At 40.8% G+C, this 25,787-nt stretch overlaps 1 protein-coding gene across 8 annotated transcripts in view; it reads left to right on the top strand.

The window, feature by feature from the left end:
* The first annotated feature begins 7,522 nt into the window (after positions 1–7,522).
* The window catches only part of LOC140788029 (acid phosphatase 1-like), a 40,578-nt gene continuing 22,313 nt past the window's right edge, over positions 7,523–25,787 (top strand). For 3 of the 8 annotated variants that reach the window (XR_012108947.1, XR_012108948.1, XR_012108946.1), the window contains exons 1-4: positions 7,539–8,240; positions 9,080–9,289; positions 24,447–25,071; positions 25,318–25,500. Coding sequence is in view for 4 of the 8 variants with exons in the window: in XM_073137118.1 (XP_072993219.1) it covers positions 7,717–8,240; positions 9,080–9,289; positions 15,013–15,190 (912 nt within the window). In the remaining 4 variants the exon portion in view is untranslated. Of the gene's footprint in view, positions 8,241–9,079; positions 9,290–15,012; positions 15,348–24,446; positions 25,280–25,317; positions 25,603–25,787 lie in introns of those variants that run through there. The other 5 variants (XR_012108945.1, XM_073137120.1, XM_073137118.1 and 2 more) reach the window with 5 other exon arrangements.

Genomic DNA, 25,787 nt, shown 5'->3' with positions numbered 1-25,787 from the left:
CCCTATCATACGCTAAGAGTACAACCATTAACCATCACCATACTCTACCATACGCTAAGAGTATGTCCAATACCAGTCTAGGACCAGATATCATTCCAGCCATCATATCATATACACAAGTATTTTCATGATTTTCTAATACATGATAGATTATATGCAGATATCCAGTACTATAATAGATCATGCAACTTAGGAATTTAGGTGGTAAAGAAGCTAAGAGAAAGATGATGCAACGTAGACGAAGGGAACGAAGTGGTCAAGATCCCAAAGAAGAGGGGTGATTCGACAGATGAGAGAGATTAGAAGCTAGGAGAAACCTTGCCAACGATAGAGGTGGAAGGATTGTGAAGAGGGAGGAGGGAGATGTCTAGAGAGAAGATAGGAGGCAAGAAATCAAGAATCCAATTCCAATATGAAGTTGGTTGCCATCCACATATTTATAGAGCCTAGCCAACAAGTCCTAAAACAATATGAAATCCTAATTTTAGAGGATTCCCGTCGATCACGTTCGAACGCGCCCGATCACGTTCGAACGCACTCAAAAAGCCCCTTCTTTGGATTTGCGAATATGACACAGGCATTCACAAGTCGTTCAAACGCGGGCGTTCACAAACGCATTCACAAGGCGTTCACAAGGCATTCACAAGGCGTTCACAAGCGTTCACAAGGCATTCACAAGCGTTCACAAGGTGTTCACAAGGGTTCACAAGCGTTCGAACGCGACTCCACCTGCATTCCAACGCGACCTTGAGAAATTTTATTTTAATGAAAATAAACACCTAATGCAATAAGAAAAGATCATAACTAAGTGTATCACAACCTCATGGACGGATCAACAACTTCGCAACACCTTCTTCTCCAGGCTACGGGGAGACATACAAGCCAACGTAAGGGATTTAAGGCCTAGAACCTTAAAGGAGGCCTTCGAAGATGTAGTACTCATGAAAGACAAACATCGAGCCATGAAGTTGCACCTCAAACAGAACTGGACAAGCCAAGGAATCCACAATCTAGCTCAACCAACCATAATGGTAGGATATGTTATCGGCGTACCAAGAGCCGCTGCTGCATTAGTGCCTCCTCGAGCACCCCTGAAGCCCTCCCAAGATGTAAAGTATGCACCTAAAGGTCCGAGATGAGCACTCACTCCTACTCAAGCGGAGGAACAAAGAGCCAAAGGCCTATGCTTTCGTTGTGTAGAGAAGTTTGTACTTGGACATCACTGCGCTAAACCAATGGGATCAGTGATGCTAATAGATGGATTGGAGGAGGTAGAGAATGAGATTGCAGCTGAAGATGAAGGTGTGGCTGGACAGCAAGGAGGAGTAGCTAAGGAGCGACCCGTGGAGGACATAATAGCCAAAATCTCCCTCCACGCCTATTCAAGGATAGCCTCGCCAAAGACTTTGTGGGTGAACGGTGTAATCAAGACAACCATAGTGAGGATCTTGATCGACACCGGGTCCACCCACAACTTCATGGACAAGAGGCTTCTTAGGAAGATTGGGCTCGAGTTGAAACCCATTGACGGGTTCGATGTGACGATTGGAGATGGCAGCACCTTGCGAGCAAATTTCATTTGTGGAGGTGTGGAATTGAAGGTGCAAGGCCAAATTTTCACATTGGATCTTTATCCGTTGGCCTTGCGAGGTGCCGACATTATTTTGGGGACTCAATGGCTTCGAAGCTTGGAGCCTATGACATTTGACTTTACAAACATCACATTGACATTTTAGAGCAATGACCGGAGAGTGCTGCTAGATGGAAAGTCAACCACTGTTTGAACTTCTAAGCGTATGGGACGCAAGAGAGCTCGCTTCTTTCTCGGCACCCACCTTTCATTTCTTCTCAGATCTGCGGAGAGCTAGCGCAGAGGATAGTGATATGGTCTGACTCATAGAGGAGCTGAGAGAGAACCCATCAAGCCACTCTAAGCACGAGGAGCGCGACAGGTTGGTACTCGAGCGCGGGCGGATCAAGGTACCTGCGGACGAAGAGCTACGGAGACTATTGATAGCACACTTCCATGATACTCCTATAGCATGCCATGAAGGGGTCTTATGTACCTACAAGTGGCTATGTGGGAGAATGCCAAGTCTACCAACGAGTCAAATTGGAGACACTCAAGCCTAGCGGGTTGTTGCAACCACTACCCATACCGGAGCATATTTGGGAGGACATCTCCATGGACTTCATCGAAGGGCTGCTGGAGGCTCGAGGACAATCGGTGGTGTTCGTTGTGGTGGATAGGCTGAGCAAATATGTTCATTTCATTGCATTGACGCTCCCATTTTGATACGATTTGGACTTCACCGACGTCGTCTCGAGCATGGGTTCACTTTAGGAGTGTTTTTATTTCATGTTTTAGTGTTTAATTTCCATTAAAATAAGTTTTCTGTAAGTCGCGTTCGAACGCGGGTGGAGTGAGTTCGAACGCGGTTTGTGAACGGGGTTGTGAACGTGGAGAAAAGAATGTACTGTGCGTTCGAACGCAGTGCGTTTGAACGCACTGTGAACACCTGCATCGCGTTCGCAAATACCGATGTTACGATCCTTCCTCGGCTATAGGCTCTGATACCAGCTTGATACGAACCCTCTTTTGGTGCTATGGCCCTGATACCAGATTGTTACGATCTTGCACGGAACTTTGAGATCAGATCCCGAAATATCCTACCGTTGGATCGCTGTGAAATTTTGATATGATGTAGGCCCGGAAAATAGCTTTCCAACGGATCTAGTTTGAGGCGAATCGGAGTTGGGGATCTCGAGATATCGTTCGTTTAGTGGACGAACGTCAGGATACTCTATTTTTGGATTCCGTGGATGAAGGCACGAAATCCTGGGTAATGGTGGATTGTGGAGGGCCGGTGTTGATGGGGTGGCACCGGTGTAAAAGTGATGGTGGAAGGGTTATGGATGATGGAAAGGTTAGAGATAGCGATGGATAAATTGGAAGAAGGGGGAGAAGAGGGCCACTCCTAAGGGACTAGGGTGATTGGCCTGTCGAGGGAGATTAGAAGCGGCGTCGCCGGGGAGATTGAGGGAACGAGAGCGAAGAAGATGAAGGAGGCAAGGCAAACTCAATTCTCAATATTCAATTCCTAATTTTGGTTGCCCTACACATACTTTTATAGGCTAACCAACAACTCAATCTTATCCTAAAACACAATCTTATCCTAAAACTCAATCTTATCCTAAAACACAATCTTATCCTAAAATAAATCCAAACTCGAGACGACGTCGGTGAAGTCCGAATCGTATCAACCGACAAGCGCGTTCGATCACGCGTTCGAATGCTTGCATCGCGTTCGCAAATCCAGAAGAGCTAATTCGGTGCGTTCGAACGCGGTCGGGCGAGTTCGAACGCGGTCGGCGAAAAGTGTGTTTTAGGGTTAATGTGAGTTGTTGGTTAGCCTATAAAAGGATGTGTAGGGCAACCAAAATCATTATTGATTATTGAGATTGAGTTTTGCCTTGCCTCATTTGTCTTCTTCGCTCCCGTTCTTTCAATCCCCGGCGACGCCGCTTCTAACCTCCCTCATCCGGCTAATCACCCTAGTCCCTTAGGGGTGGCCCTCTTCTCCCCCTTCGTCTAATCTATCCAACACTTGCCCGAACCCTTCCATCAACCATAGCCTTTCCACCACCACTTTTTACCGGTGCCACCCCATTAACGCCGGTCCTCCACCATCCACCATTACCTAGGATCACGTGCCTCCATCCACGGATCCAAAATAGACCACCTGACCTTCGTCCACTAAACGGACGATATCTCGAGATCCCCAACTCCGATTTGCCTGAAACTTGATTTGTTGGAAAGCTCTTTTACGAGGAACATATCAAAATCTCACGTCGATCCGATGACAGCATATTTTGGGATCTTATTTCAAAGTTCCGTGCCAGATCGTATCAAGCTGGTATCAGAGCCTTAGCCCCAAAGAGAAGATCGTATCACATTTTCAGTGAAAAAGGTTGCTAAAATTTTTGTTCGGGAAGTGGTGCGCTTGCTATGATTGGTATCAGAGCCAGGCGAACCTCAGACCTCTATTAATGGTTGAAACAAGGAAGATAACATCAACAGGGAGACCAATAGAGAGCACACTAACAAAGGAAGACTTAATCCACGATAACCCTAACCGTGAGGCTGATTCCTTTAGAGCGACCACGATAGGACCGAGTCAACCAACGTCCATGGGTGTGAATATGGGCTTAGCGAATGAACTTAGGGACATGTTTCAAACATGGCCGCATAGAGTTGACGCAATGCAAAAGGATCACAATGATCTAAATGAATATGTCATGAACCGATCGGCTTTGCCATCTCCTCAATGACGATAGGTACCTTAAGAAGGACCAGCAATGGGACCACACTGAATCAATACCCCACAGGTCCAAGTGCGACATGTTAGTGTCAATGATCCTCTTTTATCTATGCCTGCACATCATCCCCCACCTCCGTTACAAAACCCAAGACCGGCGGTGGTGGAACCTGAGAGGCGTGCAGCATTGGTGCGCTTCGTCGATGAGAAGGATTGGCACTTTGAGGATGAGGTTGAGCCCTTTGGAGATGGCGATGGACGTGCTCGAGGATTTAAAGAAGGGGATCATCATTCAAAAAGGTTTAGACATGAACCAAGGATTTTTCGTGAACCCGACAATGCTATTCGGAGGAGAACCGTACGCTTGGACTTACCTAAATTCTAAGGGGGTGATCCAACGGATTAGGTGTTTCAAGTTGAACAATACTTTGATTGTCAAGGGACAACGGACGATGTAAAGGTCCAGATGGCAAGATTTCACCTCCAAGGAATGACATTGCATTGGTACAGATTAGTTATTCATGGTGGAGGATTTACCGATTGGGTTGACTTTTGTAGAAGGATTACACGCACATTTGAGACAACAACATATGAAAATTTTGTGGCCATATTAAGCAAGATGGTTCAGAGGACGACCGTGTTGGAGTACTAAGATAAATTTGAAAGAGTTAATAGTCATTGTGAGCCACCTTGGCCCGAACTCTCACAGCTGCCTAGATGGAGGAGCGAAGAACGAAGAGTCTTTCTTTCGATGCGATGAATGTTTCCCCCCCAGTCAACGGTGTTCCAAACCGATAGAGAGTGTGATGCTCATCGATGGTCTCGAGAAGGATGATGAGGTTGTTGGTGATGGAGAGTGTTTAGAGGAGCTCCATGAGGAGGCTGTTGAGGAGGGCACGGAGGAAGATATCCAAGCTAAAATATCGATGCATGCATATTTGGGTACTTCCGCGCCGAGGACATTGTAGGTAGATGGACTCGTTAGAAAACATTATGTGCATATCCTCAGCGATTCGAGGAGTACACACAACTTTCTAGACGAGAGGTTAGTGAGGAGATTGGGCTTGGATGCGGAACCGACCACGGGGTTTGAAGTTGTTATTAGAGACTGCACCGAAGCTTAAGGCGGAGAGCTTGTATTGCTGGGTCGGTATATAGGAGCAAGGACATGACATCATTGTGGACTTGTATCCGTTGGCGCTACGAGGAGCGAACATTGTCTATGGCACTCAATGGTTACAAAGCTTGGGACCCGTCACCATTGATTTCCGAAGCATGTGGATGAAATTTAAGCAAGGAAACAAAGATGTGCAGTCGTGCCATGCACGTGTTTAGGCAACTTGATTGAACTTTTATCCCTAGAGCCCAATATGATTTGACTCATCTTCTAGGTCGGTTCGTAACACTAAGAGGTAAGTAAAATTATTATGCTGAAAGAAAATAGTATCAAATATATGCAAAAAGTACACTTTAACAAAATCAAGGATGCTCTCTTCATCATCCAAGGGCGACTTCTCCAGCATAGCCTCCATTTGCCTTCTCATTATTGTTGTTCCATAAATGAAATGTCTCTTTACAAAATGAATGTCATAGACTTTGTCACTTACTTTTTCGCCCTTTGGATTACTTATGTCGAAAACTATCTTTTCACCATTCAAAGGTAATTCAAAAATTACAGTAGTTTCCACTACCTTCAACTCCAGCTTAAATTTTTCATAAACAAATATTGATCCACTTGTCCATCCGTTACTTCTCGAAGGATTGGTGTGTCTTGTGGGACATGATGAAAGTCAAATAAAAACTTGAAAGGTATTTTATAAGTAAAATATGTTGATCACGAGCGAACTTGAACAATTGACCAATTTTATTTGTATAGCATCATAAGTTATTAGGCATGATTTAAACACCTTGTAGTTTCTCCATGGGCATTCAAAATCATATCCCTCTATGACCTTAGCTTAACCAGTTAGCCTCCAATATATAATGTGAGGTCAACTTGAATTAAGCATATTTTGACTAATTGATTAAGTTTTCCTATCTCCCTTCCTCCCTCTTCGACCTAGGCTTCTCCCCCAACTGCTTCAACCCTAGCCACAAGTCATTATTTCCCATCCTCTTTGGGCACCGACCACCTTTTCCATCTCCTTCTCTCTCTCTCTCTCTCTCTCTCTCTCTCTCTCTCTCCTCATCATGTTTAGCCATTACCTGGAGTTATCCACAATCTGGCCAATTTCACTATCTTCCATTCAACCTATCTATCCCATGCTCCTTGACCTCCGACTAATGATGTCTCCTAATTCTAGCCATCCAAATCTTGAGATATTGGATTCATTGGAAAGCTATATTCCAAAGCTACAACATATCCAAATTTTACTTGGTTCGAACTAGTAGATTGTCTAAAGTACCCCGAACATCTGCCCTAGAATTTGTCACCAGCTAGCCACACTTTGCCATTGCTGCCACTATCTCCTTCCTAGCCTCACTACACTCTTCCACCACCCCTCTCTCACCTTAGACCCTCCTTACCCTCAAACCATTAGTCACATCTCTATCACATCCTGGACATTAAAGACCTGCAACAACTATTGATCCATAAATAAATCTCTGAAAAGATTCGCCCTATAATCTGCCACCAGCAAGCCACACATCTTTATTACTACCACTATCTCCTTCTCGGCCCTATTGTACTCTTCCACCACCCCTTTCTCACCCTAAACCCTTCTCTCTACCCTCTAAACTATGAACCACACACCACGTCTTGGACTCCATTAAAGACCTGCAACAATGACCCATCCAGAGTTCCTCCTCACTACCGTTATAATGGTATTATCAAAGTTTAAAACTCATCCTTCATCTCTCCTCCACTAATACTTGCCATTACCACCTTTTTGCACTACCTTATAATATCCCAAATCTTTCCTAACTTCATTACCCACGTCTATGACCTCTAGCCGATCCACCACACCGAATAGCATTGCACCCGTCCGTGAGCCGGTTTCCAAGAACAGTCCATAACATGGGGTAAGAGTAGCTTCTTTTTTTCTTAGATAAGGTTTACTCATATAGAAGTGAGGGAACTGAAATTGTAATATCAAAATCTAAATTCAAAACTATAAAATAGGGAGTTTTTCTGCAAAATGACTAGTCCTCCACTCCTCCTCGAGGATATTAATACGTGACCGACTCCTCCTAGTCCCGGGTTGAAAGCTCATTCAAATTATTTAAAACGCCCCATCCCTCGATCACCTCGCATCTTCCCCGCCCATCGCTTTCCTCACACGGCACTCCATCTCCCGACCCCCATCTCTCATTCTCCAGCAGCAAAACCTCAACTCCAATCCAATCCATCTCTTCTCGAACAAAGGCCATTCTTTCCGCTTCAGGAAACCCTTCTCTTATGAATTTCCCCAATCTTAGCTTCCTCTATATTCCGATCCCCCACCTCTCAAGAATCCAAATCCTCGCCATGAAACCCATCTCCCTAATCCTCCTCCTCGTCTCTCTCCTTCCTCTCCTCTCCCTCGCCTCGTCCCACGATCCCTTCGACGCTCACCTCCTCCCAAGGCCGCTTGTCCTCGAACTACCCTCTTCTTTGTCCTCAGATGATCCAATTCACTCCCCTTCCTCCTCCTCGGATAACAAAGAAGAGGAGCTCCTCCATCTCAAATGCACCAGCTGGCGCTTCGCCGGAGAAGCCAACAACCTTGTGCCGTGGAAGACGATCCCCGTGGATTGCGCGGGCTACATGAAGGATTACATGACCGGCCCTTCGTACCGGTTCGATCTGGAGATGGTTGCTCACGAGGCCATGGCATACGCGCGATCGGTACGGCTTGGAGAGGATGGGAATGATGTGTGGGTCTTCGATGTGGATGAGACTTTACTCTCTAATCTTCCCTACTATGCTGATCACGGTTATGGGTGAGATTTCGATACTTTATAGTCTTCAATAATTATTTGTACGAGTCATGATCTCTGGATAAGATATATGGTGATACTTTTGTTACATTTCGATGATTGGATTTTTGATATTTATGTCCTGCTAGCTAAACCGAATTTTCAACTTTAAGTACCATGGGGCTGATCTGGGAACACTTACGAAGTAGCGCAACGCATTCCTTAATGGCCATTCTGGCAGTGTTAGAAATTTTTTGTTGATAATTAGGATTCCTTGTTGAAGCTCTGTTGATTTGTGTATATGCCTATTACGGGTTCACTTTGATCATTTTCTTGAACTTCTATGAAGGGAATGGAGTATAAATAGATATTGGAAACTTCCAATGCCTAAGAACAGCAGGCTCTTTTCGTGATAGTGTTTTCATGTTACGCTTATTTTCTTTTCTTCATAATGAAAAATTGAATAATGTTATAAGGTATAACTACCTCCTCTTTTGCCATTATTATGGAGTTTCTCCTTTGTGCAAAGATAACTTAGAGAACATTATGACTATATCTGGTAGAACTTAAGACAGACTTCTTTGCACATCCTTTTGTGTTATAAGGTATAGCTACGGCTTATTTTCTTTTCTTCATAATGAAAAATGGAATAATGTTATAAGGTATAACTACCTCCTCTTTTGTCATTATTATGGAGTTTCTCCTTTGTGCAAAGATAACTTAGAGAACATTATGACTACATCTGGTAGAACTTAAGACAGACTTCTCTGCACATCCTTTTGTTGTTATAACTTATAAGCATAACAGTCTTCTTCATTTCCCATATTAAACTTATATAATTGTTCAACTTGTTTGGCTTCCAGTCTTAAGGTATTCAACCCGCATGAGTTTGACAAATGGGTGGAGAAGGCAATAGCTCCAGCTATCCCTTCCAGCTTGATGCTGTACGAAGAAGTTAGAGCATTGGGTTTTAAAGTCTTCTTGTTGACAGGACGAAGTGAAGCACATAAAGCTGTTACTGTGGAGAACTTGAAGAAAGTTGGATTTTGGGATTGGGATAAGCTTATACTAAGGTATTCCTCTTGACTTCTATATGGAAAATAATTTTATATACTGCACGACACATGCTTATTAATTGTTGAATTTCAGTTAAATGTTGCCCTAAATCACCTCTTTGCTAATATAAATTAAACATTTTCTTCCTTTATATTTTCTTTAATTGCATAGGACACCATTTTTGTGCCATTTTTATTGTAGCCTTGTTACAATTTGTTATCTTAGTTCCAGCTAGACTGGAAAACTACTATGTTTCTGCCTCTAATTGACAGTCAATACTCAGCCTTTATATATCATTATCCAAAAGAAGCAGATGCTCTCGAACTGCTTTAGGGAATTAAATGAAATTAACAAAATTCCCAACGGACAATTGGATTACTACTGCTGGTCCACTAGGCACTAATTATTTCAGAAAATGACCTCCATCATCTTGGAGAGAAGAAATTCTTTTCTCCAACAGACCTTCCAATTTGAAATAAACTATTTATCATTTAGTGAGGTTTTTGAACCCTGAAATTGAACAAAATATTTCCTCCTTTTGATTGTTATATTTTGCTTTATTGATTGTACAATAAATCAAGTGATAGTTATGTCAACATGCACAAAGCACCTTCAATAGTTGAGTCAAATAGATAATATCCTAGTAAGTTGATTTGGGCATATGCCCACATATGCCCTTTCTACTATCTAATGAAAAGTTATTTGAGCATACCAAATTCATTGGTGCGGACATGAGTGATCTTTTAATATAATGACTGGTATATATTTTGAACTAAGAACATAATTGATATATTATATAAAGCAGATAGGTATATGTGTTTCTTCTTGGATGCTTATATTAGTGCATCTTATTCATGTATTTAGTTTCCATCTACCATTTCTTCCTCTAGTATTAAAATTGATATTGTAATCATAATACAGGTCTTTATATAAAACTGCTTTTAATTTGGAATATCTACAAGTTTGAAATCACAATTTGCATAAAAACATGCCCTCATAAAAATGTCTTCTCATTATTTATCCAGATTTCCAGGATTTTCTACACTCAATTGTAAACAAACTATATGTTACAATAGAACTAGTTAACCAGAAAATATATCAAGTTTCTATGTGTTAGCAACAACATTTAAAGAGATGATTTTTTTTTCCTTCTATATAAACTTAATATGAAAATTGGACAAATCCATGAAATCTATTAAATCATTTGATGCACTTAACCCTAGTTAAATTTGCTAACGGTTTCCTAGATATGTAGTGAGCACCATGAGGTATACTATTCAAGGTTTCCAGTATCTCGATCAGGATCGATATTGGCAGTTCGAAAAAATGATGCCTATTGGTTGCTCGTATCGGATCAGACTATTTTTTAATTACACAAAATTCTAAATAGTATTTAAAAATGCAAAAAAATTTCTAAAAAATTAGAAAAAATGATAGGAAAATAAAAAATAAAATTACTTACATATGAAGCCCAAAAATTTAAAAAATATATTAACTTACTCAAAATTCAAAACTTTAATGAATAGTGAGTTGATTCTCGTAAATTTCTATGGTCTTCATCATCATAATCACTATAAGTTTGAAAATAATGATACCTAAAACCTGATGCTTTAAAAAATAATTCCATCATACTAGTCATATTGTATAAATCTTGTTATGCGACTTGTGTTTGAGGAGGATAATAACCAATATACGGATTTTGTGTTTGAGAATACTAAGAATACTGAGGATAATAATTAGCATATAGATTTTATGATGACTCCATGATACGATCTCTCCTTTGGCTATGGAGCTCTGATACCAACTTGATACGATCTCGCCTTTTTGGTGAAGGGTCGATCTGTTCCAATTCTTGATTTGGACTAGGTCTGGCACGGAACTTTGAAATACGATCCCGAAATATTCCGCCGTCGGATCGATGTGAAATTTTGATATATTGTAGGACCGGAAAAGAGCTTTCCAACAAATCAAGTTTCAGACAAATCAGAGTTGGGGATCTCGAGATATCGTTCGTTTAGTGGACGAACGTCAGGATGCTCTATTTTAGATCTGTGGATGGAGGCACGAGATCCTAGGTAATGGTGGATGGTGGACCGGCGTTAATGTGGTGGCACCGGTGAAAAGTGATGGTGGAAGGGTTGTGGTTGATGGAAGGATTAGGGCAAGTGTTGGATAGATTGGACGAATGGGGAGAAAAGGGCCACCCCTAAGGGACTAGAGTGATTAGCCGGACGAGGGAGGTTAGAAGCAGCGTCGCCGGGGATTGAGAGAACGGGAGCGAAGAAGACGAAGGAGGTAAGGCAAAACTCAATCTCAATAATCAATCCTCAATTTGGTTGCCTACCACATCCTTTTATAGGCTAACCAACAACTCAAATTAACCCTAAATACACAATTTTCATCGACCGCGTTCGAACTCGCCCGATCGCGTTCGAATGCACCGAGTTCGCTCTTCTGGATTTGCGAACGCGATGCAGGCGTTCGAACGCGCGATCGAACGCGCCTGTCGGTATTTGCGAACGCGATGCAGGCGTTCACAGTGCGTTCGAACGCACAATACATTCTCTTCACCATGTTCACAACACCGTTTAATGGAAATTAAACACTAAAACATGAAATAAAAACACTCCTAAAGTGAATCCATGCTCGAGACGACGTCGGTGAAGTCCGAATCGTATCACTCCAAATAATAAATATTCGATGCACCATAATTATAGGAAGCAACATTCTAATGACGACGTTACTAATATGTATATATATCTTTAATTTCTTTGTCTTCAATTCTTATGCTTCCTAGATTTTCCTCAGCAAATGTAGATGGGACGATCTCACCACTAGATTTACGATTATGACTAGTACTAGTAGGTATACTATCTTTCGCTGTCGAATAACTTGTTGCCCTTATTGTAGTCTCCCCTAATATCTCATCTAACTATGAGTTATCTTTACCATTTAATAATCTGTTTTCTATTTCTTTGATCAATAGAGTAAACGGGTCTTTTTTATCAAAAACATAATTTAAATCAATAAGTTGTTCATTATTTGCCTTTCGTCTTAAATTTCTCTCTCTCAATCTCACATTATAATAATAAAAAACTAACTTCTTCAATCTTTTTATTATCAATCGGTTGTGTGTTTTGATGTGGATTACGGAGAAATTACTATAATTTCTTTTACACTGTGATAAAGACATGGTTTGACTTAAAATATTTTTTGCTATTGGTGTCAAATTTGATGTCTCCCCCAATTTATAGATAAACCATCATTCAGATAAAGTGTTATGAGATATAACTATAGCAATATTGAATTACCCAGCTTTCAATATATATTTCATATCTGAAATCAAAAATATATTATTGCATACAGTTAATAATAAAATTATTTAATTGAATCATAACTCACTTTTTTATGACAAAGAATTTCTTTTTAAATATTAGGTTCAGACATGCTGATTACCTTTTTAACTCTCAACAAGACTTTACTATCATTATTAACACTTGTAGATAATTGAAATATTGGATTAAGAAAATACCTTGTAAAAATTAAAATTTGTAAGCATTCAAATTTTTAAATATTTATAAATAAAAGTAAATTAGTAAATTAAAACTTAAAAACATGCCTGCTAATAGTGTGTATATTTATATGTAGTTGTTTGTTCCATCCGAAATCAATCATCTTCCATCACTTTTTATAGCTTTGGCCCATGTTTTTTTATTAATTTTTTTGCTATGTCTATTGCCTCGTATAAAAAAACACATCTCATACTTGTCATCACTGCCACAGTCGTAATACTTTGATAAAAGGCTCAAATACTGTGGTGGCAATTGTAATATCATCTCAAAATGCATTTTTAAGAGTTATATTCTTTAAAGTTTTATCTTTAGGTTTCATATTATTAAATTTTATAAAACACTTCTGTGATGGAAACATTCACATAATATCATCTTTGTAGCACATGATGAAATCTAATGCTAAAAAATGAGTGGCAAATTTAGTGACGCTGAATCTGATGATCTCCCTACTACTAATTATCTATCATGGTTATATAAAAAAATTTATCAACATCTAACCTTCATGTATGACTATGTCAATTTGAGATTCTTTTGTAATATCTTCTAATATTAAATCAATACAATATGCATTATAAAGCGTCCAATATAAATAAATTTTTTTTATTATAAGTTGATGTGCCTCATGTTGGGTCATTGACTCCTAGTTTTGGGCCAATTACTCGTTCTAAATCCAAGGCATCTAAACTACTCTTGAGCAACTCTTAGTAGAGAAAATGAGTGGTACAGAAGACTCAGTAAAGAAGGAAGTGGAGACCAAGCTTAAAAGGACTACTTTGCTCATTTGTGAGAATAATTAATTTGGGTTACATTCATGCTTAATTCAGCCCATTTTAGGACCAAAAGAATATGGATTAAGTTTTAATTTTTGTTTATTTTTTAGTGTCTTTTCAATTCATTTGACCTAATAAGTGTGCTTGCCATTTAATGAAGTTTAACGGATATTTACTTCTAGTACACTTTTTTGTGTTTTTATTTTGTTCCTTTTGCCTTAGTATGTGTTGTGCTGGTCTTTAATGTTGTTTAGTGGCCATCTATTAGCTTTTTCGAAATGTAATTTAATTGGCCTCTGAAAAGGCTTGTTTCAGAAGTGGAATAGACAGAAAATGAGTTCAGAAATTGCTCTTGTTTAAGAGTTACGAAATTCTTATCGAAACTTTGGTTTAGTGGCAAATATATCAATTCTTATCACTCACCTTATCTTTCTTGAGTGTGGCGAATTACCCTAACAGAATTTGTTCGTGGCATTCCAAACTTGTCAAATAAAAGCTGTTAGTTCTTCTCTTTTTTCTTTCTTTTGTTTGGAGCTTGTTAAAGTCCAAAAACCTATTCTGTTTGGAGCTAGCAGTTTTATAATTGGCCCTATTATCAGTAATTACTTGAACTACTCTTTTTTCACCTATTTCTTGTATCATTTCATCCATTAATTGACAAATATAATTTGCATTTTTAAAATGAGTAGTAGCATCCACAGACTTCAGAAATATTGTCTTTATGCCCAAGTATACTAAGAAATTAATTATATTTCTTCTGTTTTGTGTACTTTATCCATCATACATTAGTGTAATTTATTCTAATACCGTTTAAATGTCTCGATGTAAGTATGAAGCTCATCTATCTCCAAGTCAAAATGTCCCCCAAATTTATTACTTTTTTATGTCATACTAAGTGTAATTATTACACCATTATACTGGTTTACATTCAAACACCATATTAGCCTAAATTAGTTTAAGCCAGCTTATTTAAGTTTAAGAAATGAGCATACCTAAATTAATTAAGGATTTATACTACATCCGAATGCCACCTTAATGTATTAGCTTACAAAATTTTTATATTGCAAGACTTAGAATCCTTGTGACCAATCGTGATCAAATTTCTCATGGATCATTTTTTGTGTTTAGCCATCTTTATCATATGGTTGTTGCTCAAGGATTTTATGTTAGTAGGCTTTAGAATTGGTTGACTCCAGTTCTAGCACATTCAATTGAATTGAAAAATGTAAACTGAAATTGGGAAGAAAATTCTCCAACCTATGGATTTTGACAATTTCTGCTTGAGGACTCGGTGCAAATGCTTTAAGATTTTCTGTAAATAATATTATTGGATGAGCATGCTTTCACTCGTGCTTCTTGTAGCTAATTTTTAAGCTTGTTACTTATTACCTTGTCCAGGGGATCGAATGATCGTGAGAAACCAGCTATAATGTACAAATCTGAGAAAATGTGTGATTTAGAAGCAGATGGTTACAGAATTCATGGGAACTCTGGTGATCAATGGAGTGACTTGTTGGGTTCCTCCATGAGCAGCCGTTCCTTTAAGCTCCCGAATCCAATGTACTACATCCCATGAGGCAGAATATATTCATTCATTATTTTCTGACTACATCATGCTTAGTCGTTATATATTAGATGTCTATATAGCCAGAAAGGTTCAAGTGTAAGAGGCATTGGACATAGATATATATCCAATACAATCTAAAATAATGACATCGCACGTATATATCCAATGTATGCCCATATTTGCTAACGATAACGATATGCTTATTGAAATGACTTACCACAATTTACTAAGTCAATGCAATTGATAAAGATTACTAATCACTATCCTGGAACATGCTAGTTCCTAAACGTATTATGATAAGTTCACACAGATATAAAGCTTGAGACAATCTCTTATTTGTATACATCTCAATCATAGGTTTTACATGTTATGCATAGCAATAAAATAGCAGTTTAGTCATCTCATGTCTACCAAAGCAATAATCATACTCATCATCGCTCACTGAGCTATTCACCACATAGGGTAAATACTCTTAAGAAACAATCATCCATCATCTCATACATCGAGGGGGGATATATACACATCTAGCGGTAATGTCACCTACACGTGTATGGCGACACTACATGTGACCGGTTGTTTGTGGCCATCAGACTCAGGACCCCGGTCGTAAGCCCATATCTCACACTCTCTAAATCATCACCGCCCTCGGCTCATCAACAGACGCCCTAACCCCTGCGTCGTCGGGTACTGCTAGAGTTATATCCCCGCCTCACAATCATGTTCGTCTATCATCATAATCTAGTCCTAACTATGTAGTATAACTACCTGAATGCCACACAGGCTTTCCGACCTCAGGTATAGGCCGCTAATAGTATGGTCATATAAGATACACTCTACCCTTAACCCTGGGCTGAGTGAGTAGGGGTACTGCCTAGTCAGAATTCGACTACTAATGATAGGTGGAAGTGGTGCAGTGTTTATAAGTGCATAAAGCATGTTATAGTCATCATGATCATTACATTCTACGTTCACAGCAATCATACATCTATGCAATGGTTACCATACCGGACACATGTAAAACATTATCATACTAATGTTGATGTCACATTAACATTCTCATAATACTATGATGAACAGGTTATAAATAACTACGTATGCAAAAGATATAATAGGGAGTACCAACTGCATGCATTAATACCGACATTTCCTACAGTATCATGACAGGTATAATGACTGTAATTATGTTATTCTAGATTTGTATAACTCTACTCGCCTGGGGGGTCTCCACGGTATGGTAAAACTCGTAAGCTAGTCGGCTCCTCCGGAAGCCCAAAATCCTTCTCACGCGTTGTAAATCCTATTAATTCACGTAAGTAAGCCATTAACGAACTAATAGAATTAATTATCTTATTAGCACATTTATGTTTGGTACGAGTCAAGGGTATCCTAGGAATCTTATGTTATCCCAAAATTGAGGATTAGGCTAATCAAATCAGGTGAAAATGATAAACAGGGTTATAGGGTCCAAATGGCCCCAAATGGGCTAGGCTAGAGGCAATGGGTAGGCCCAAACCCAACCCACAAAGCAATAGGGCCTTGGTGGGCTGGGGGCCCAGCCACAGCCCACCAAGGTTGGAATAGTGGGCTGCAGACTGCAGCCCACTCCACAATGGGCTAATGGACTACAGCCTGCAGCCCACCCGGATCCAAGGCTAGGTGCTGCAGCCCACCCAAGTCTAGGTGGGCTGCGGCCCGCAGCCCACCCAGACCGGGCTGGTGGGCTGCGGTCTGCAGTCCATCCCAACATATTAGTGGGCTGCAGTGGTCTGCAGCCCACTAAGGGGGGAAATGGGTGGGGGTTAAACCCCCACCCCTCCACCCCATCTCCTTCCACTCCCGATGGAAGGAGGGTGAGGCGGAGAGAAGCGCCCACGAGGCTGCGGGGCTGCGGCGGCGCGACACGAGGCCGGCGGCGCAGCGCGGGGACGGTAGCGGCATGGGTCCAGCACAGCACGAGGCTGAGGAGGGGAAGGAAAAGGGAGAAAGGAAGGAGGGGAGGAGAGCTTACCGGAGGGGGGGATGGTCGGCGAGCTCGGCAGCTGTCGGCAACCACCGAGAGAGAGAGAGAGAGAGAGAGAGAGAGAGAGAGGTAGAGAGAGAGAGGTAGCAAATGGAGGGTAAGGTGAGAGGCTGGAGGTGGGAGGGCTGCGGTGAGGGAAAGAAAAGATGAGGGAGATGGGGAAGGTGGCGTGCACGGCAAAGGAAAGGAAGAGGAAGAGGAAAAGGGAGGGGGCAGGGTGGCAAGCTGACGCACGTGCTCGTTAGTCAGAGAGAGAGAGATTTTTTTTTTATATATATATATATTTTGGGGTGTTACAATAGCAGTGAGCAGAGTGGGAAGGATAAGGAGGGCAATAAAAGAGAGCAAAAATATGCATAGAGAGGAAGAAGAGATGAGAAGAAGCACTAGTGGTAACTTTTAGAGATTTAGATTGGTTAATATACAGAAAAAGAGCATACCTCAGCTGCCTCGATTCTCCAACTCTGGATGGCACTCTGGATCATACAACACCTCCTGCAACGATCTCAAAATATAGGTCAGATGTACATGCATACCTCAGTTCGACAAGGAAGGAAAAAGTAGGAGAAGAATAGGCTACAAGCTCGGCGGTATCGGGTTGACACGATAGTGCATCCGCCGCCCTATTTTCCATTCCCTTCTTGTATTGTATTTCATAATCATATCCCAACAATTTTGTGACCCATCTCTGCTGTGCCAGAGTGTGTATACGTTGTCCCATAAAGTATGGAAGACTTCTTTGATTGATTCGTATAATGAATCGTCTACCGATCAAATAAGGCCTCCACTTTGTCACTCCATACAGAATTGCCAACATCTCTCTCTCATAAGTTGATAATTGTTGAGATTTTTGTGATAAAGCCTTGCTAAAATATGCAATGAGACAGCCTCCTTGTATTAGCATAGCTCCTATGCCAACTCTAGATGCATCACATTCCACAATGAACTCTTTGGTGAAGTTTGGTAACGCTAAAACGGCGGCCATCGTCATTACTATTTTTAGTTTTTCAAAGGCTACGGTGGCTTCATTTGTCCATCTAAAAGAGTCCTTCTTCAATAAAAAAGTGAGAAGAGCAGCGATCTTGCAATATCTAGCAATGAAACGACGATAGTATCCGGTCAGCCCCAAAAATCCTCGCAATTCGATGGTAGTAGTAGAAATAGGCTAAGCGGTCATGCATACAACCTTTTGAGAATCCGTTGCTACACCATCCGCTAAAATGATGTGGCCTAAATACTCTACTTGTGGTACTCCCCATAGGCACTTGGACTTCTTGATCTTCAATTGATTTTCCTTCAACAAATTTAGCACGTCCTCCAAATGCTGCTAATACTCCAATCCACTCTCGCTATGCACCAAAATGTCGTCAAAAAATACCGAGATATACCTTCACAATAGAGGCCAAAATATATCATTCATGAGGCCTTGAAAGGTAGCTGGAGCATTGGTGAGACCAAAAGGCATCACCCGGAATTCATAATGCCCGTCTGGTGTCCAAAATGCAGTTTTGTACACATCCGCCAAGTGAACTCTAATTTGGTGATACCAGGCCCTCCAGTCAAGCTTGCTGAATATAGTTGCCCCTACAAGCTCATCCAGCAGCTTCTCTATAACCAGAATAGAATATCGGTCCTTGACGGTAATAGCATTTAGTGCCCGATAGTCGACGCAAAAATACCATATCCCGTCCTTTTTTTGCACCAATACCACGGGGGATGAGTATGAGCTATGACTTGGTTGTATGAGGTCTTGCTCCAAAATCTCGGCTACCATTTTAGCAATAACTTCTTTTTGGATATATGAATATCGATATGGCCTCACATTTGCCGGTGTAGCCCCAGGTACAATCTCTATGCGGTGGTTCGCCGTTCACCTCGGTTGCAACTCCTGTGGCTCCTCAAACAGTCTAGAAAAGTTATATAATAAATTAGACAATTCAATGGTAGTACCTGAACTCATTTGAGGCTCATCTCCTACTGGTCCTAATTGAAGAAGATAGGCCAAATCATATGCACAAGGAAGCCCCACCATAGGCAGCATCGCAGGAATCGACGAAAACTGAACACCATCAAGCCGCACATCTTTGTTTCCTTGTTTTAATTTCATCCACATGCTCCAGAAATCAAATGTGATGGGTCCCAAACTCTGTAACAACTGAGTACCAAGGACAATGTCCGCTCCTCATAGCGCCAATGGATACACGTCCATAATGATGTCGTGTCCTTCATTCATATACTGACCCGGTGACACAAGCTCTCCACCTTAAGCTTCGTGCCGTCTCCAATAGCAATGTCAAATCCCGTGGTCGGTTCGGCATCCAAACCCAATCTCTTTACTAACCTCTTGTTTAGAAAATTGTGTGTACTCTCCGAATCGATCAGGATGTGCACACAATGTTTTCTAACGAGTCCGTCTACCAGTAACGTCCTCGGCGCGGAAGTACTTGAATATGTATGCATCGATATTTCATCATCAACAACCTCATCATCCTCCTTGAGACCATTAATGAGCATCACACTCTTAATCAGTTTGGAATACTGATGACCGGGGATTAAACGCTTATCACATCAAAAGCAAAAACCCTTCGCTCTTTGCTCCTCCACCTGGGCAGGTGTGATAGTTCGAATGGGGGTCTTATGCCTCCTCTAATATCGAAAGAAGATCTCAAAGGTGGTCATGGGACAGTACTCGGAGCCGCTGTTTTTGAACCTACAGAATTTCCATCCGACGTTCTAGGTGCAAACTACCCATCTTCGTTGCCCTAATTGGTTTTCACTGCCATCATTAGAGCCTTATGCTTTTGCTCTATCCTCATGGCCTTCTCAAGGGCCTCCTCAAGAGTAGTAGGACAAAGAGCATGGACATCCGCCTGTATCTCATCCCGTAGCCCTGACATAAATGTGCTCATCAATATCGGTTCGGGCCAAAGTGGCTCACAACGACTACTAACTCTTTCAAACTCAGCTTGGTACTCCAATATGGTCATCCTCTGAACCATCTTGCTTAATGTGGCAGCAAAATCTTCATATGTTGTTGTCCCAAATCTGTGTGTAATCCTCCTACAAAAATTAGCCCATCCGGTAAATTCTCATCCACAAATAACCGATCTATACCAATGCAATGCCGTTCCTTAGAGGTGAAAGCTTGCCATCTGAACTTTTTTGTCCTCCGTTGTCCCTTGACAATCAAAGTATTGTTCAACTTCAAACACCCAATCCGTTGGATCACCGCCTTGGAATTTTGGAAAATCCAAGCATGTGGTTCTCCCCCGAATTGCATTGTCGGGTTCACGAAAGATCCTTGGTTTAGGTCTGAACCTTTGTGCATGTTGATCACTTTCTCTAAATCCTCAAGCACGTCCATCACCATCTCCAAAGGGATGAACCTGATCCTCAAAGTGCCAATCTTCCTCATCGACGAAGCGCATCGGTGTCGCATGCCTCTCGGGTTCCACCAACCCCGACCTTAGGTTTTGTAACGGAGGTGGGGGATGATGTGTAGGCATAGGTAAGAGGGGATCATTGACACTCACATGACACACTTGGATTTGTGGGGTATTGGTTCGATGAGGTCCCATCACTGGTCCTTTTTGAAACTCTGATCGTCGTTGAGGAGATGACGAACCCAATTGGTTCATCACATATTCTTTGAAATTATTGTGATCCTTTTGAATTGGGTCAACTCTATGCAACAATGTTTGGAACATGCCCCTAAGTTCATCCGATAAGCTCATATTCACACCCATGGAAGTTAGTTGACTCGGTCCTGCCGTGGTCGCTCCAAACGAATCGACCTGACGGTTAGGGTCATCATGGATTAAGTCTTCCTTTGTCAGTGTGCTTTCTATAGGACTCCTTGTTGATATCATCTTCCTTGTGTCAACCAATAATGGAAGTCTAAGGTTCGCCTGCTCTGATACCAAATTGATGGGTTATTGTACCAAAAGGTTGATTTTGGAATAATTCCCTTAAGATCCGAATTTATTATAGAAAATAATCCGTGCAATCGTGGGAAAATATTCATCAAATATTCTCTGGTAGTCAGAAAATTATGAAACCAAGTTGATTCGATTCGTAACTTCCTAATCTACAACTTTTGAAAGGACAAAGACACGGAATAACATGGGTGATTGTGGGGGTGACGGGTGGAGTGGATGTTAGGGTTATGGATGGGTATGGAGATGGTGGTGGATGGTGGATGTGATTAAAGGATGTAAATGAATGGAACGAAGTGGTCGAGATCCCAAAGAAGAGGGGTGGCTCAACAGTCGAGGGAGATTAAAAGTTAGGAGAAACCTTGCCAGCGGTAGAGGTGGAAAGATGGTGAAGAGGGAGGAGTGAGATTAGGGTAGATCGATGATAGAGAGGTAAGAAAATCACTATTCCAATAGCATAATGAATTTAGCTGCCATCCACATATATATAGAGGTTAGCCAACAAGTCCTAAAATGATAAGTAACCCTAATTCTAGAGGATTCCCATCGATCGCGTTCGAGCTCATCCGATCGTGTTCGAACGCACAAAAGGCGTTCACTGTATGTGCTAACGCGATGCATGCATTCAAACGCGGGCGTTCGAACTCGCCCAACCATTTTTGAATGCGCAATATATGTTATCTGTATTTGCGAACCTGATGCAGGCATTTGCAAGGGCGTTCGAACGCGACCCCTCCTGCGTTCGAATGTAACCTACAAGAATTTTATTTTAATAAAATTAAATAACTAATGCAATAAGAAAAGATCCTAACTAAGTGTATTAGGTCGGTTCAACATCCAAGCCCAATCTCCTCACTAGCCTCTCATCTAAAAAGTTGTGGGTATTCTCAGAATCGATGGGGATGTGCGCACAATGCTTTCTAACGAGTCCATTTACCCGCATTGTCCTCGGCGCAAAAATACCAGAATATGCATGCATCGATATTTCAGCTTGGACATCTGTCTCCGCGTCCTCCTCAATGGCCTCCTCGTGGACCTCCTCTGAACACTCTCCATCACCAACAACCTCATTGTCCTCCTCGAGATCGTCGATAAGCATCACACTCCGATCGGTTTGGAACACCGATGCTTGGGGGTAAACCGTTCATCACATCGAAAGCAAAGGCCCTTCACTCTTTGCTCCTCCATCTAGGCAGGTGTGAGAGTTCAAACGGGGGGTCTTGTGCCTCCTCTAACATCGGAAGAAGGTCTCAAAGGTTGTCGTGGTCTAGTACTAGCAATTGCTGTCATTGAACCCGTAGAATTTCTATCCGGCATTCTAGGTGCAAACCAACCGTCTCGATTGCCCCAACTTATTTTTGCTGTAATCTTGAGAGCCTTATGCTTTTGCTCCATCCTCACGGCCTTCTCGAAGACCTCCTCAAGAGTGTTAGGATTAAGAGCTTAAATATCCGCCTATATCTACTCCCGCAGCCCTGAAATGAATGTGCTCATCAATGTCAGTTCGGGCCAAGGTGGCTCACAACGATTACTAACTATTCAAATTCTGCTTGATACTCCAATATCTTTGAACTAGCTTGCTTAATGAGGAATAAAATCTTCATATGCCACTGTCCCAAATCTACAAGTAGTCCTCCTACAAAAGTTAGCCCAACCGATAAATCCTCCACCACGAATAACCGATCGATACCAATGCAATGTCGTTCCTTGGAGGTGAAAGCTTGCCATCTGGACCTTTGTGTCCTCCGCTGTCCCTTGGCAATCAAAGTATTGCTCCACTTGAAACACCCAATCCGTTGGATAATCACCTTAGAATTTTAAAAAGTCCAAGCATGTGGTTCTCCCCCGAATAGCATTGTCGGGTTCGCAAAAGATCCTTGGTTCATGTCTGAACCTTTGTGCATGTTGATCTCCTTCTCTAAATCCTCAAGCTCGCCCATCACCATCTCCAAAGGGATCAATATCATCTTCAAAGTGTAAATCCTCCTCATCGATGAAGCGCACTAGTGCTGCACGCCTCTTGGGTTCCACCACCGCCGATCTTGGGTTTTTTATCAGAGGTAGGGAATGATGTGTAGGCATAGGTAAAAAGAGGATCATTGACACTAACATGTTGCACATGGACTTGTGGGGTATCAGTTCGGTGTGGTCCCACCGTTGATCCTTCTTGAGGCATCGATCTTTGTTGATACTGATAGTACAGATGATCAGGATATGTTACCAGCTGAAGAAGATGAATCTGAAATACAAAATGCATATAATGACCTGTACCTAGAGTCGTTTAAACTTAAGAAAAGCAATCTTAGACTACATCAACGACTCAAGGTAATCGAACTTGAAAAAATTCAATTTGAGGAGAAGTACAAATTGGAACTTGAATGTGTCAAAGACCTTTCTAAACAACTTGACAATGCAAAAAATAAAATGAAGGCTGATGAAATTGAACTAGAGCGACTAAATAAGGAAGTAACATTTCTAAAAGGAAAGAACAAACTTGACGAGATCCTAAAGGCTCAGATCTCTAGAAAAGACAGGTATGGTGTTGGATACACTAGTAATTCAAATAATAATAAAACTATCTTCGTTTATGCAAGTATACAAAAGGAAGAATATCTGAAGTCATCAACCGCATTTACAAAGCAATCCTGGATGAATACTTCTAAACTAAAGGTGAATCTACAAACTGGTGAATCGTCAACGGCACCAAAGGTAAACTTTAGTTACACTCCTCGACAAAAGGTGAGTAGAAAATGGTTTGTTCCGACATGCTATCATTGCGGCATTCTAGGGCATATTCGACCTCATTGCAAATTTTTGCAAAAACCTAGCACTGCTTTTATTTATGGGATAAAAATAAAGGTCATATGGGTCAAGAAAAGTGATTTGAAATGTTATGTTGTGCATATAGTTTTGAAAGCTTTAAATTCTGATTTGTGGTATTTAGACAGTGACTGTTCAAGACATATGTCGGGTGACAAGTCGTTATTTTCTAATGTTGAAAAACAAGAATGGGGAGTTGTGACATTTAGATATGGTAATTCATCCAAGATAATAGGTAAATGAAAGGTAAGTTCTCCGGGGGTTCCTATTCTTGAAAATGTTCTTTGTGTTAAGGGCTTGAAAGCAAATCTTCTGAGTATCACTTAATTTTGTGATGAAGATTATGAGGTAAAATTCTCCAAAAATAATTGTACTATTCTAGATCATGGTGGTAATGTTATATGTTATGGATCTAGAACATCTGATAATTGCTATGTTGTTGGAACATCACATAAACTGAAATGTAACAGTGCCTCTTTTGACATTGCAGATCTTTGGCATCAACGTCTTAGACATGTGAATCACAAGGAATTATTTACTCTGTCCAAACAAGAAGTGGTAAGAGGAATATCTAATATGAAAGAAATGTCAAAAAGAGTGTGCGGTTCGTGTCAAATTGGAAAACAAACTATGATTTCACACAAGAAGTTAAATGCAGCTACCACCGACCGTGTGCTCCAATTAGTTCTCACATGGACTTGATGGGTCCAACAAAAACGAAAAGTCTTGGAGGTAACCGCTATATATTCTTAATGGTCGATGATTACTCCAGCTATATCTGGGTTGCCTTTCTACGTGAGAAGTCTGAAACCTTTGAAGTTTTTAAATCACTATGCTTAAAATTGCAAAATGAAAAATAAATTGAAAATAATTTTTTTTCCATATTTTGCGATTCTCTTGGTATGTAACATAAATTTTCAGCTCCTATAACTCCACAACAGAACGAGATTGTGGAAAGAAAGAACCGAGTTGTGCGAAATGGACTGGGGTTATGCTTCACGCTAAAAATGTTCCTCAAAGGTTTTGGGTAGAGACGGTCAATACAGCGGTACATGTGATAAATCGTGTTTATCTAAGACCAGGTACAAAAGTGACTGCATATGAAATCTGGAAAGGTAAGAAACCTAGTGTTAAATATTTTCGAGTTTTTGGTAGTAAATGCTATATCTTGCGTGATTGAGAATATTTGACTAAATTTGACACTAGAAGTAATGAAGGCATCTTCTTAGGGTATTCGAATAATAGCAGAGCCTACAAAATATTTAATCTTGACACTTCTACGGTTATGGAATCTGCTAATGTTATGATAGATAAATCCACTATTGATTTAACTAAAGCTACTCCTATTTCTGTTTCTGCAGATACATATGACGAAGAAATAAGAAAGGAGCTTGATCTGGAAATTGAGAATCAAGACGAGGACAAAGTTGAAATGAACAAAGATGACTGCAACGTACCGGAACCATCAGCTAGATCATCCATTGTCACAAGTGATCGGAGACGTAAATGAACCAATTAAAACAAGACGACAAATCCAAAGTGAGGTATCATTTACTTGTTATATATCTTCTTTCGAACCTAAAAATGCGAAAGAAGCATTGTTAGACGATTCTTGGGTTAATGCTATGCATGAGGAATTAGAACAATTTTCTAGGAATGATGTTTGGTATTTAGTTCCTAGACCTAAGAATGTGAACGTTATTAGAACAAAATGGATTTACAAGAATAAAAGTGATGAACATGGCAATATAGTTTGAAATAAAGCTAGACTAGTAGCACAGGGATATACTCAGGTTGAGGGTATAGATTTTGATAAGACATTTGCTCCTAT

This window comes from Typha latifolia, chromosome 5 (genome assembly GCF_019914945.1).
Source record: "Typha latifolia isolate L0001 chromosome 5, TyphaL0001v2, whole genome shotgun sequence".
NCBI lineage: Eukaryota > Viridiplantae > Streptophyta > Magnoliopsida > Poales > Typhaceae > Typha > Typha latifolia.
This window is presented reverse-complemented; position numbering and strand designations above follow the sequence as displayed.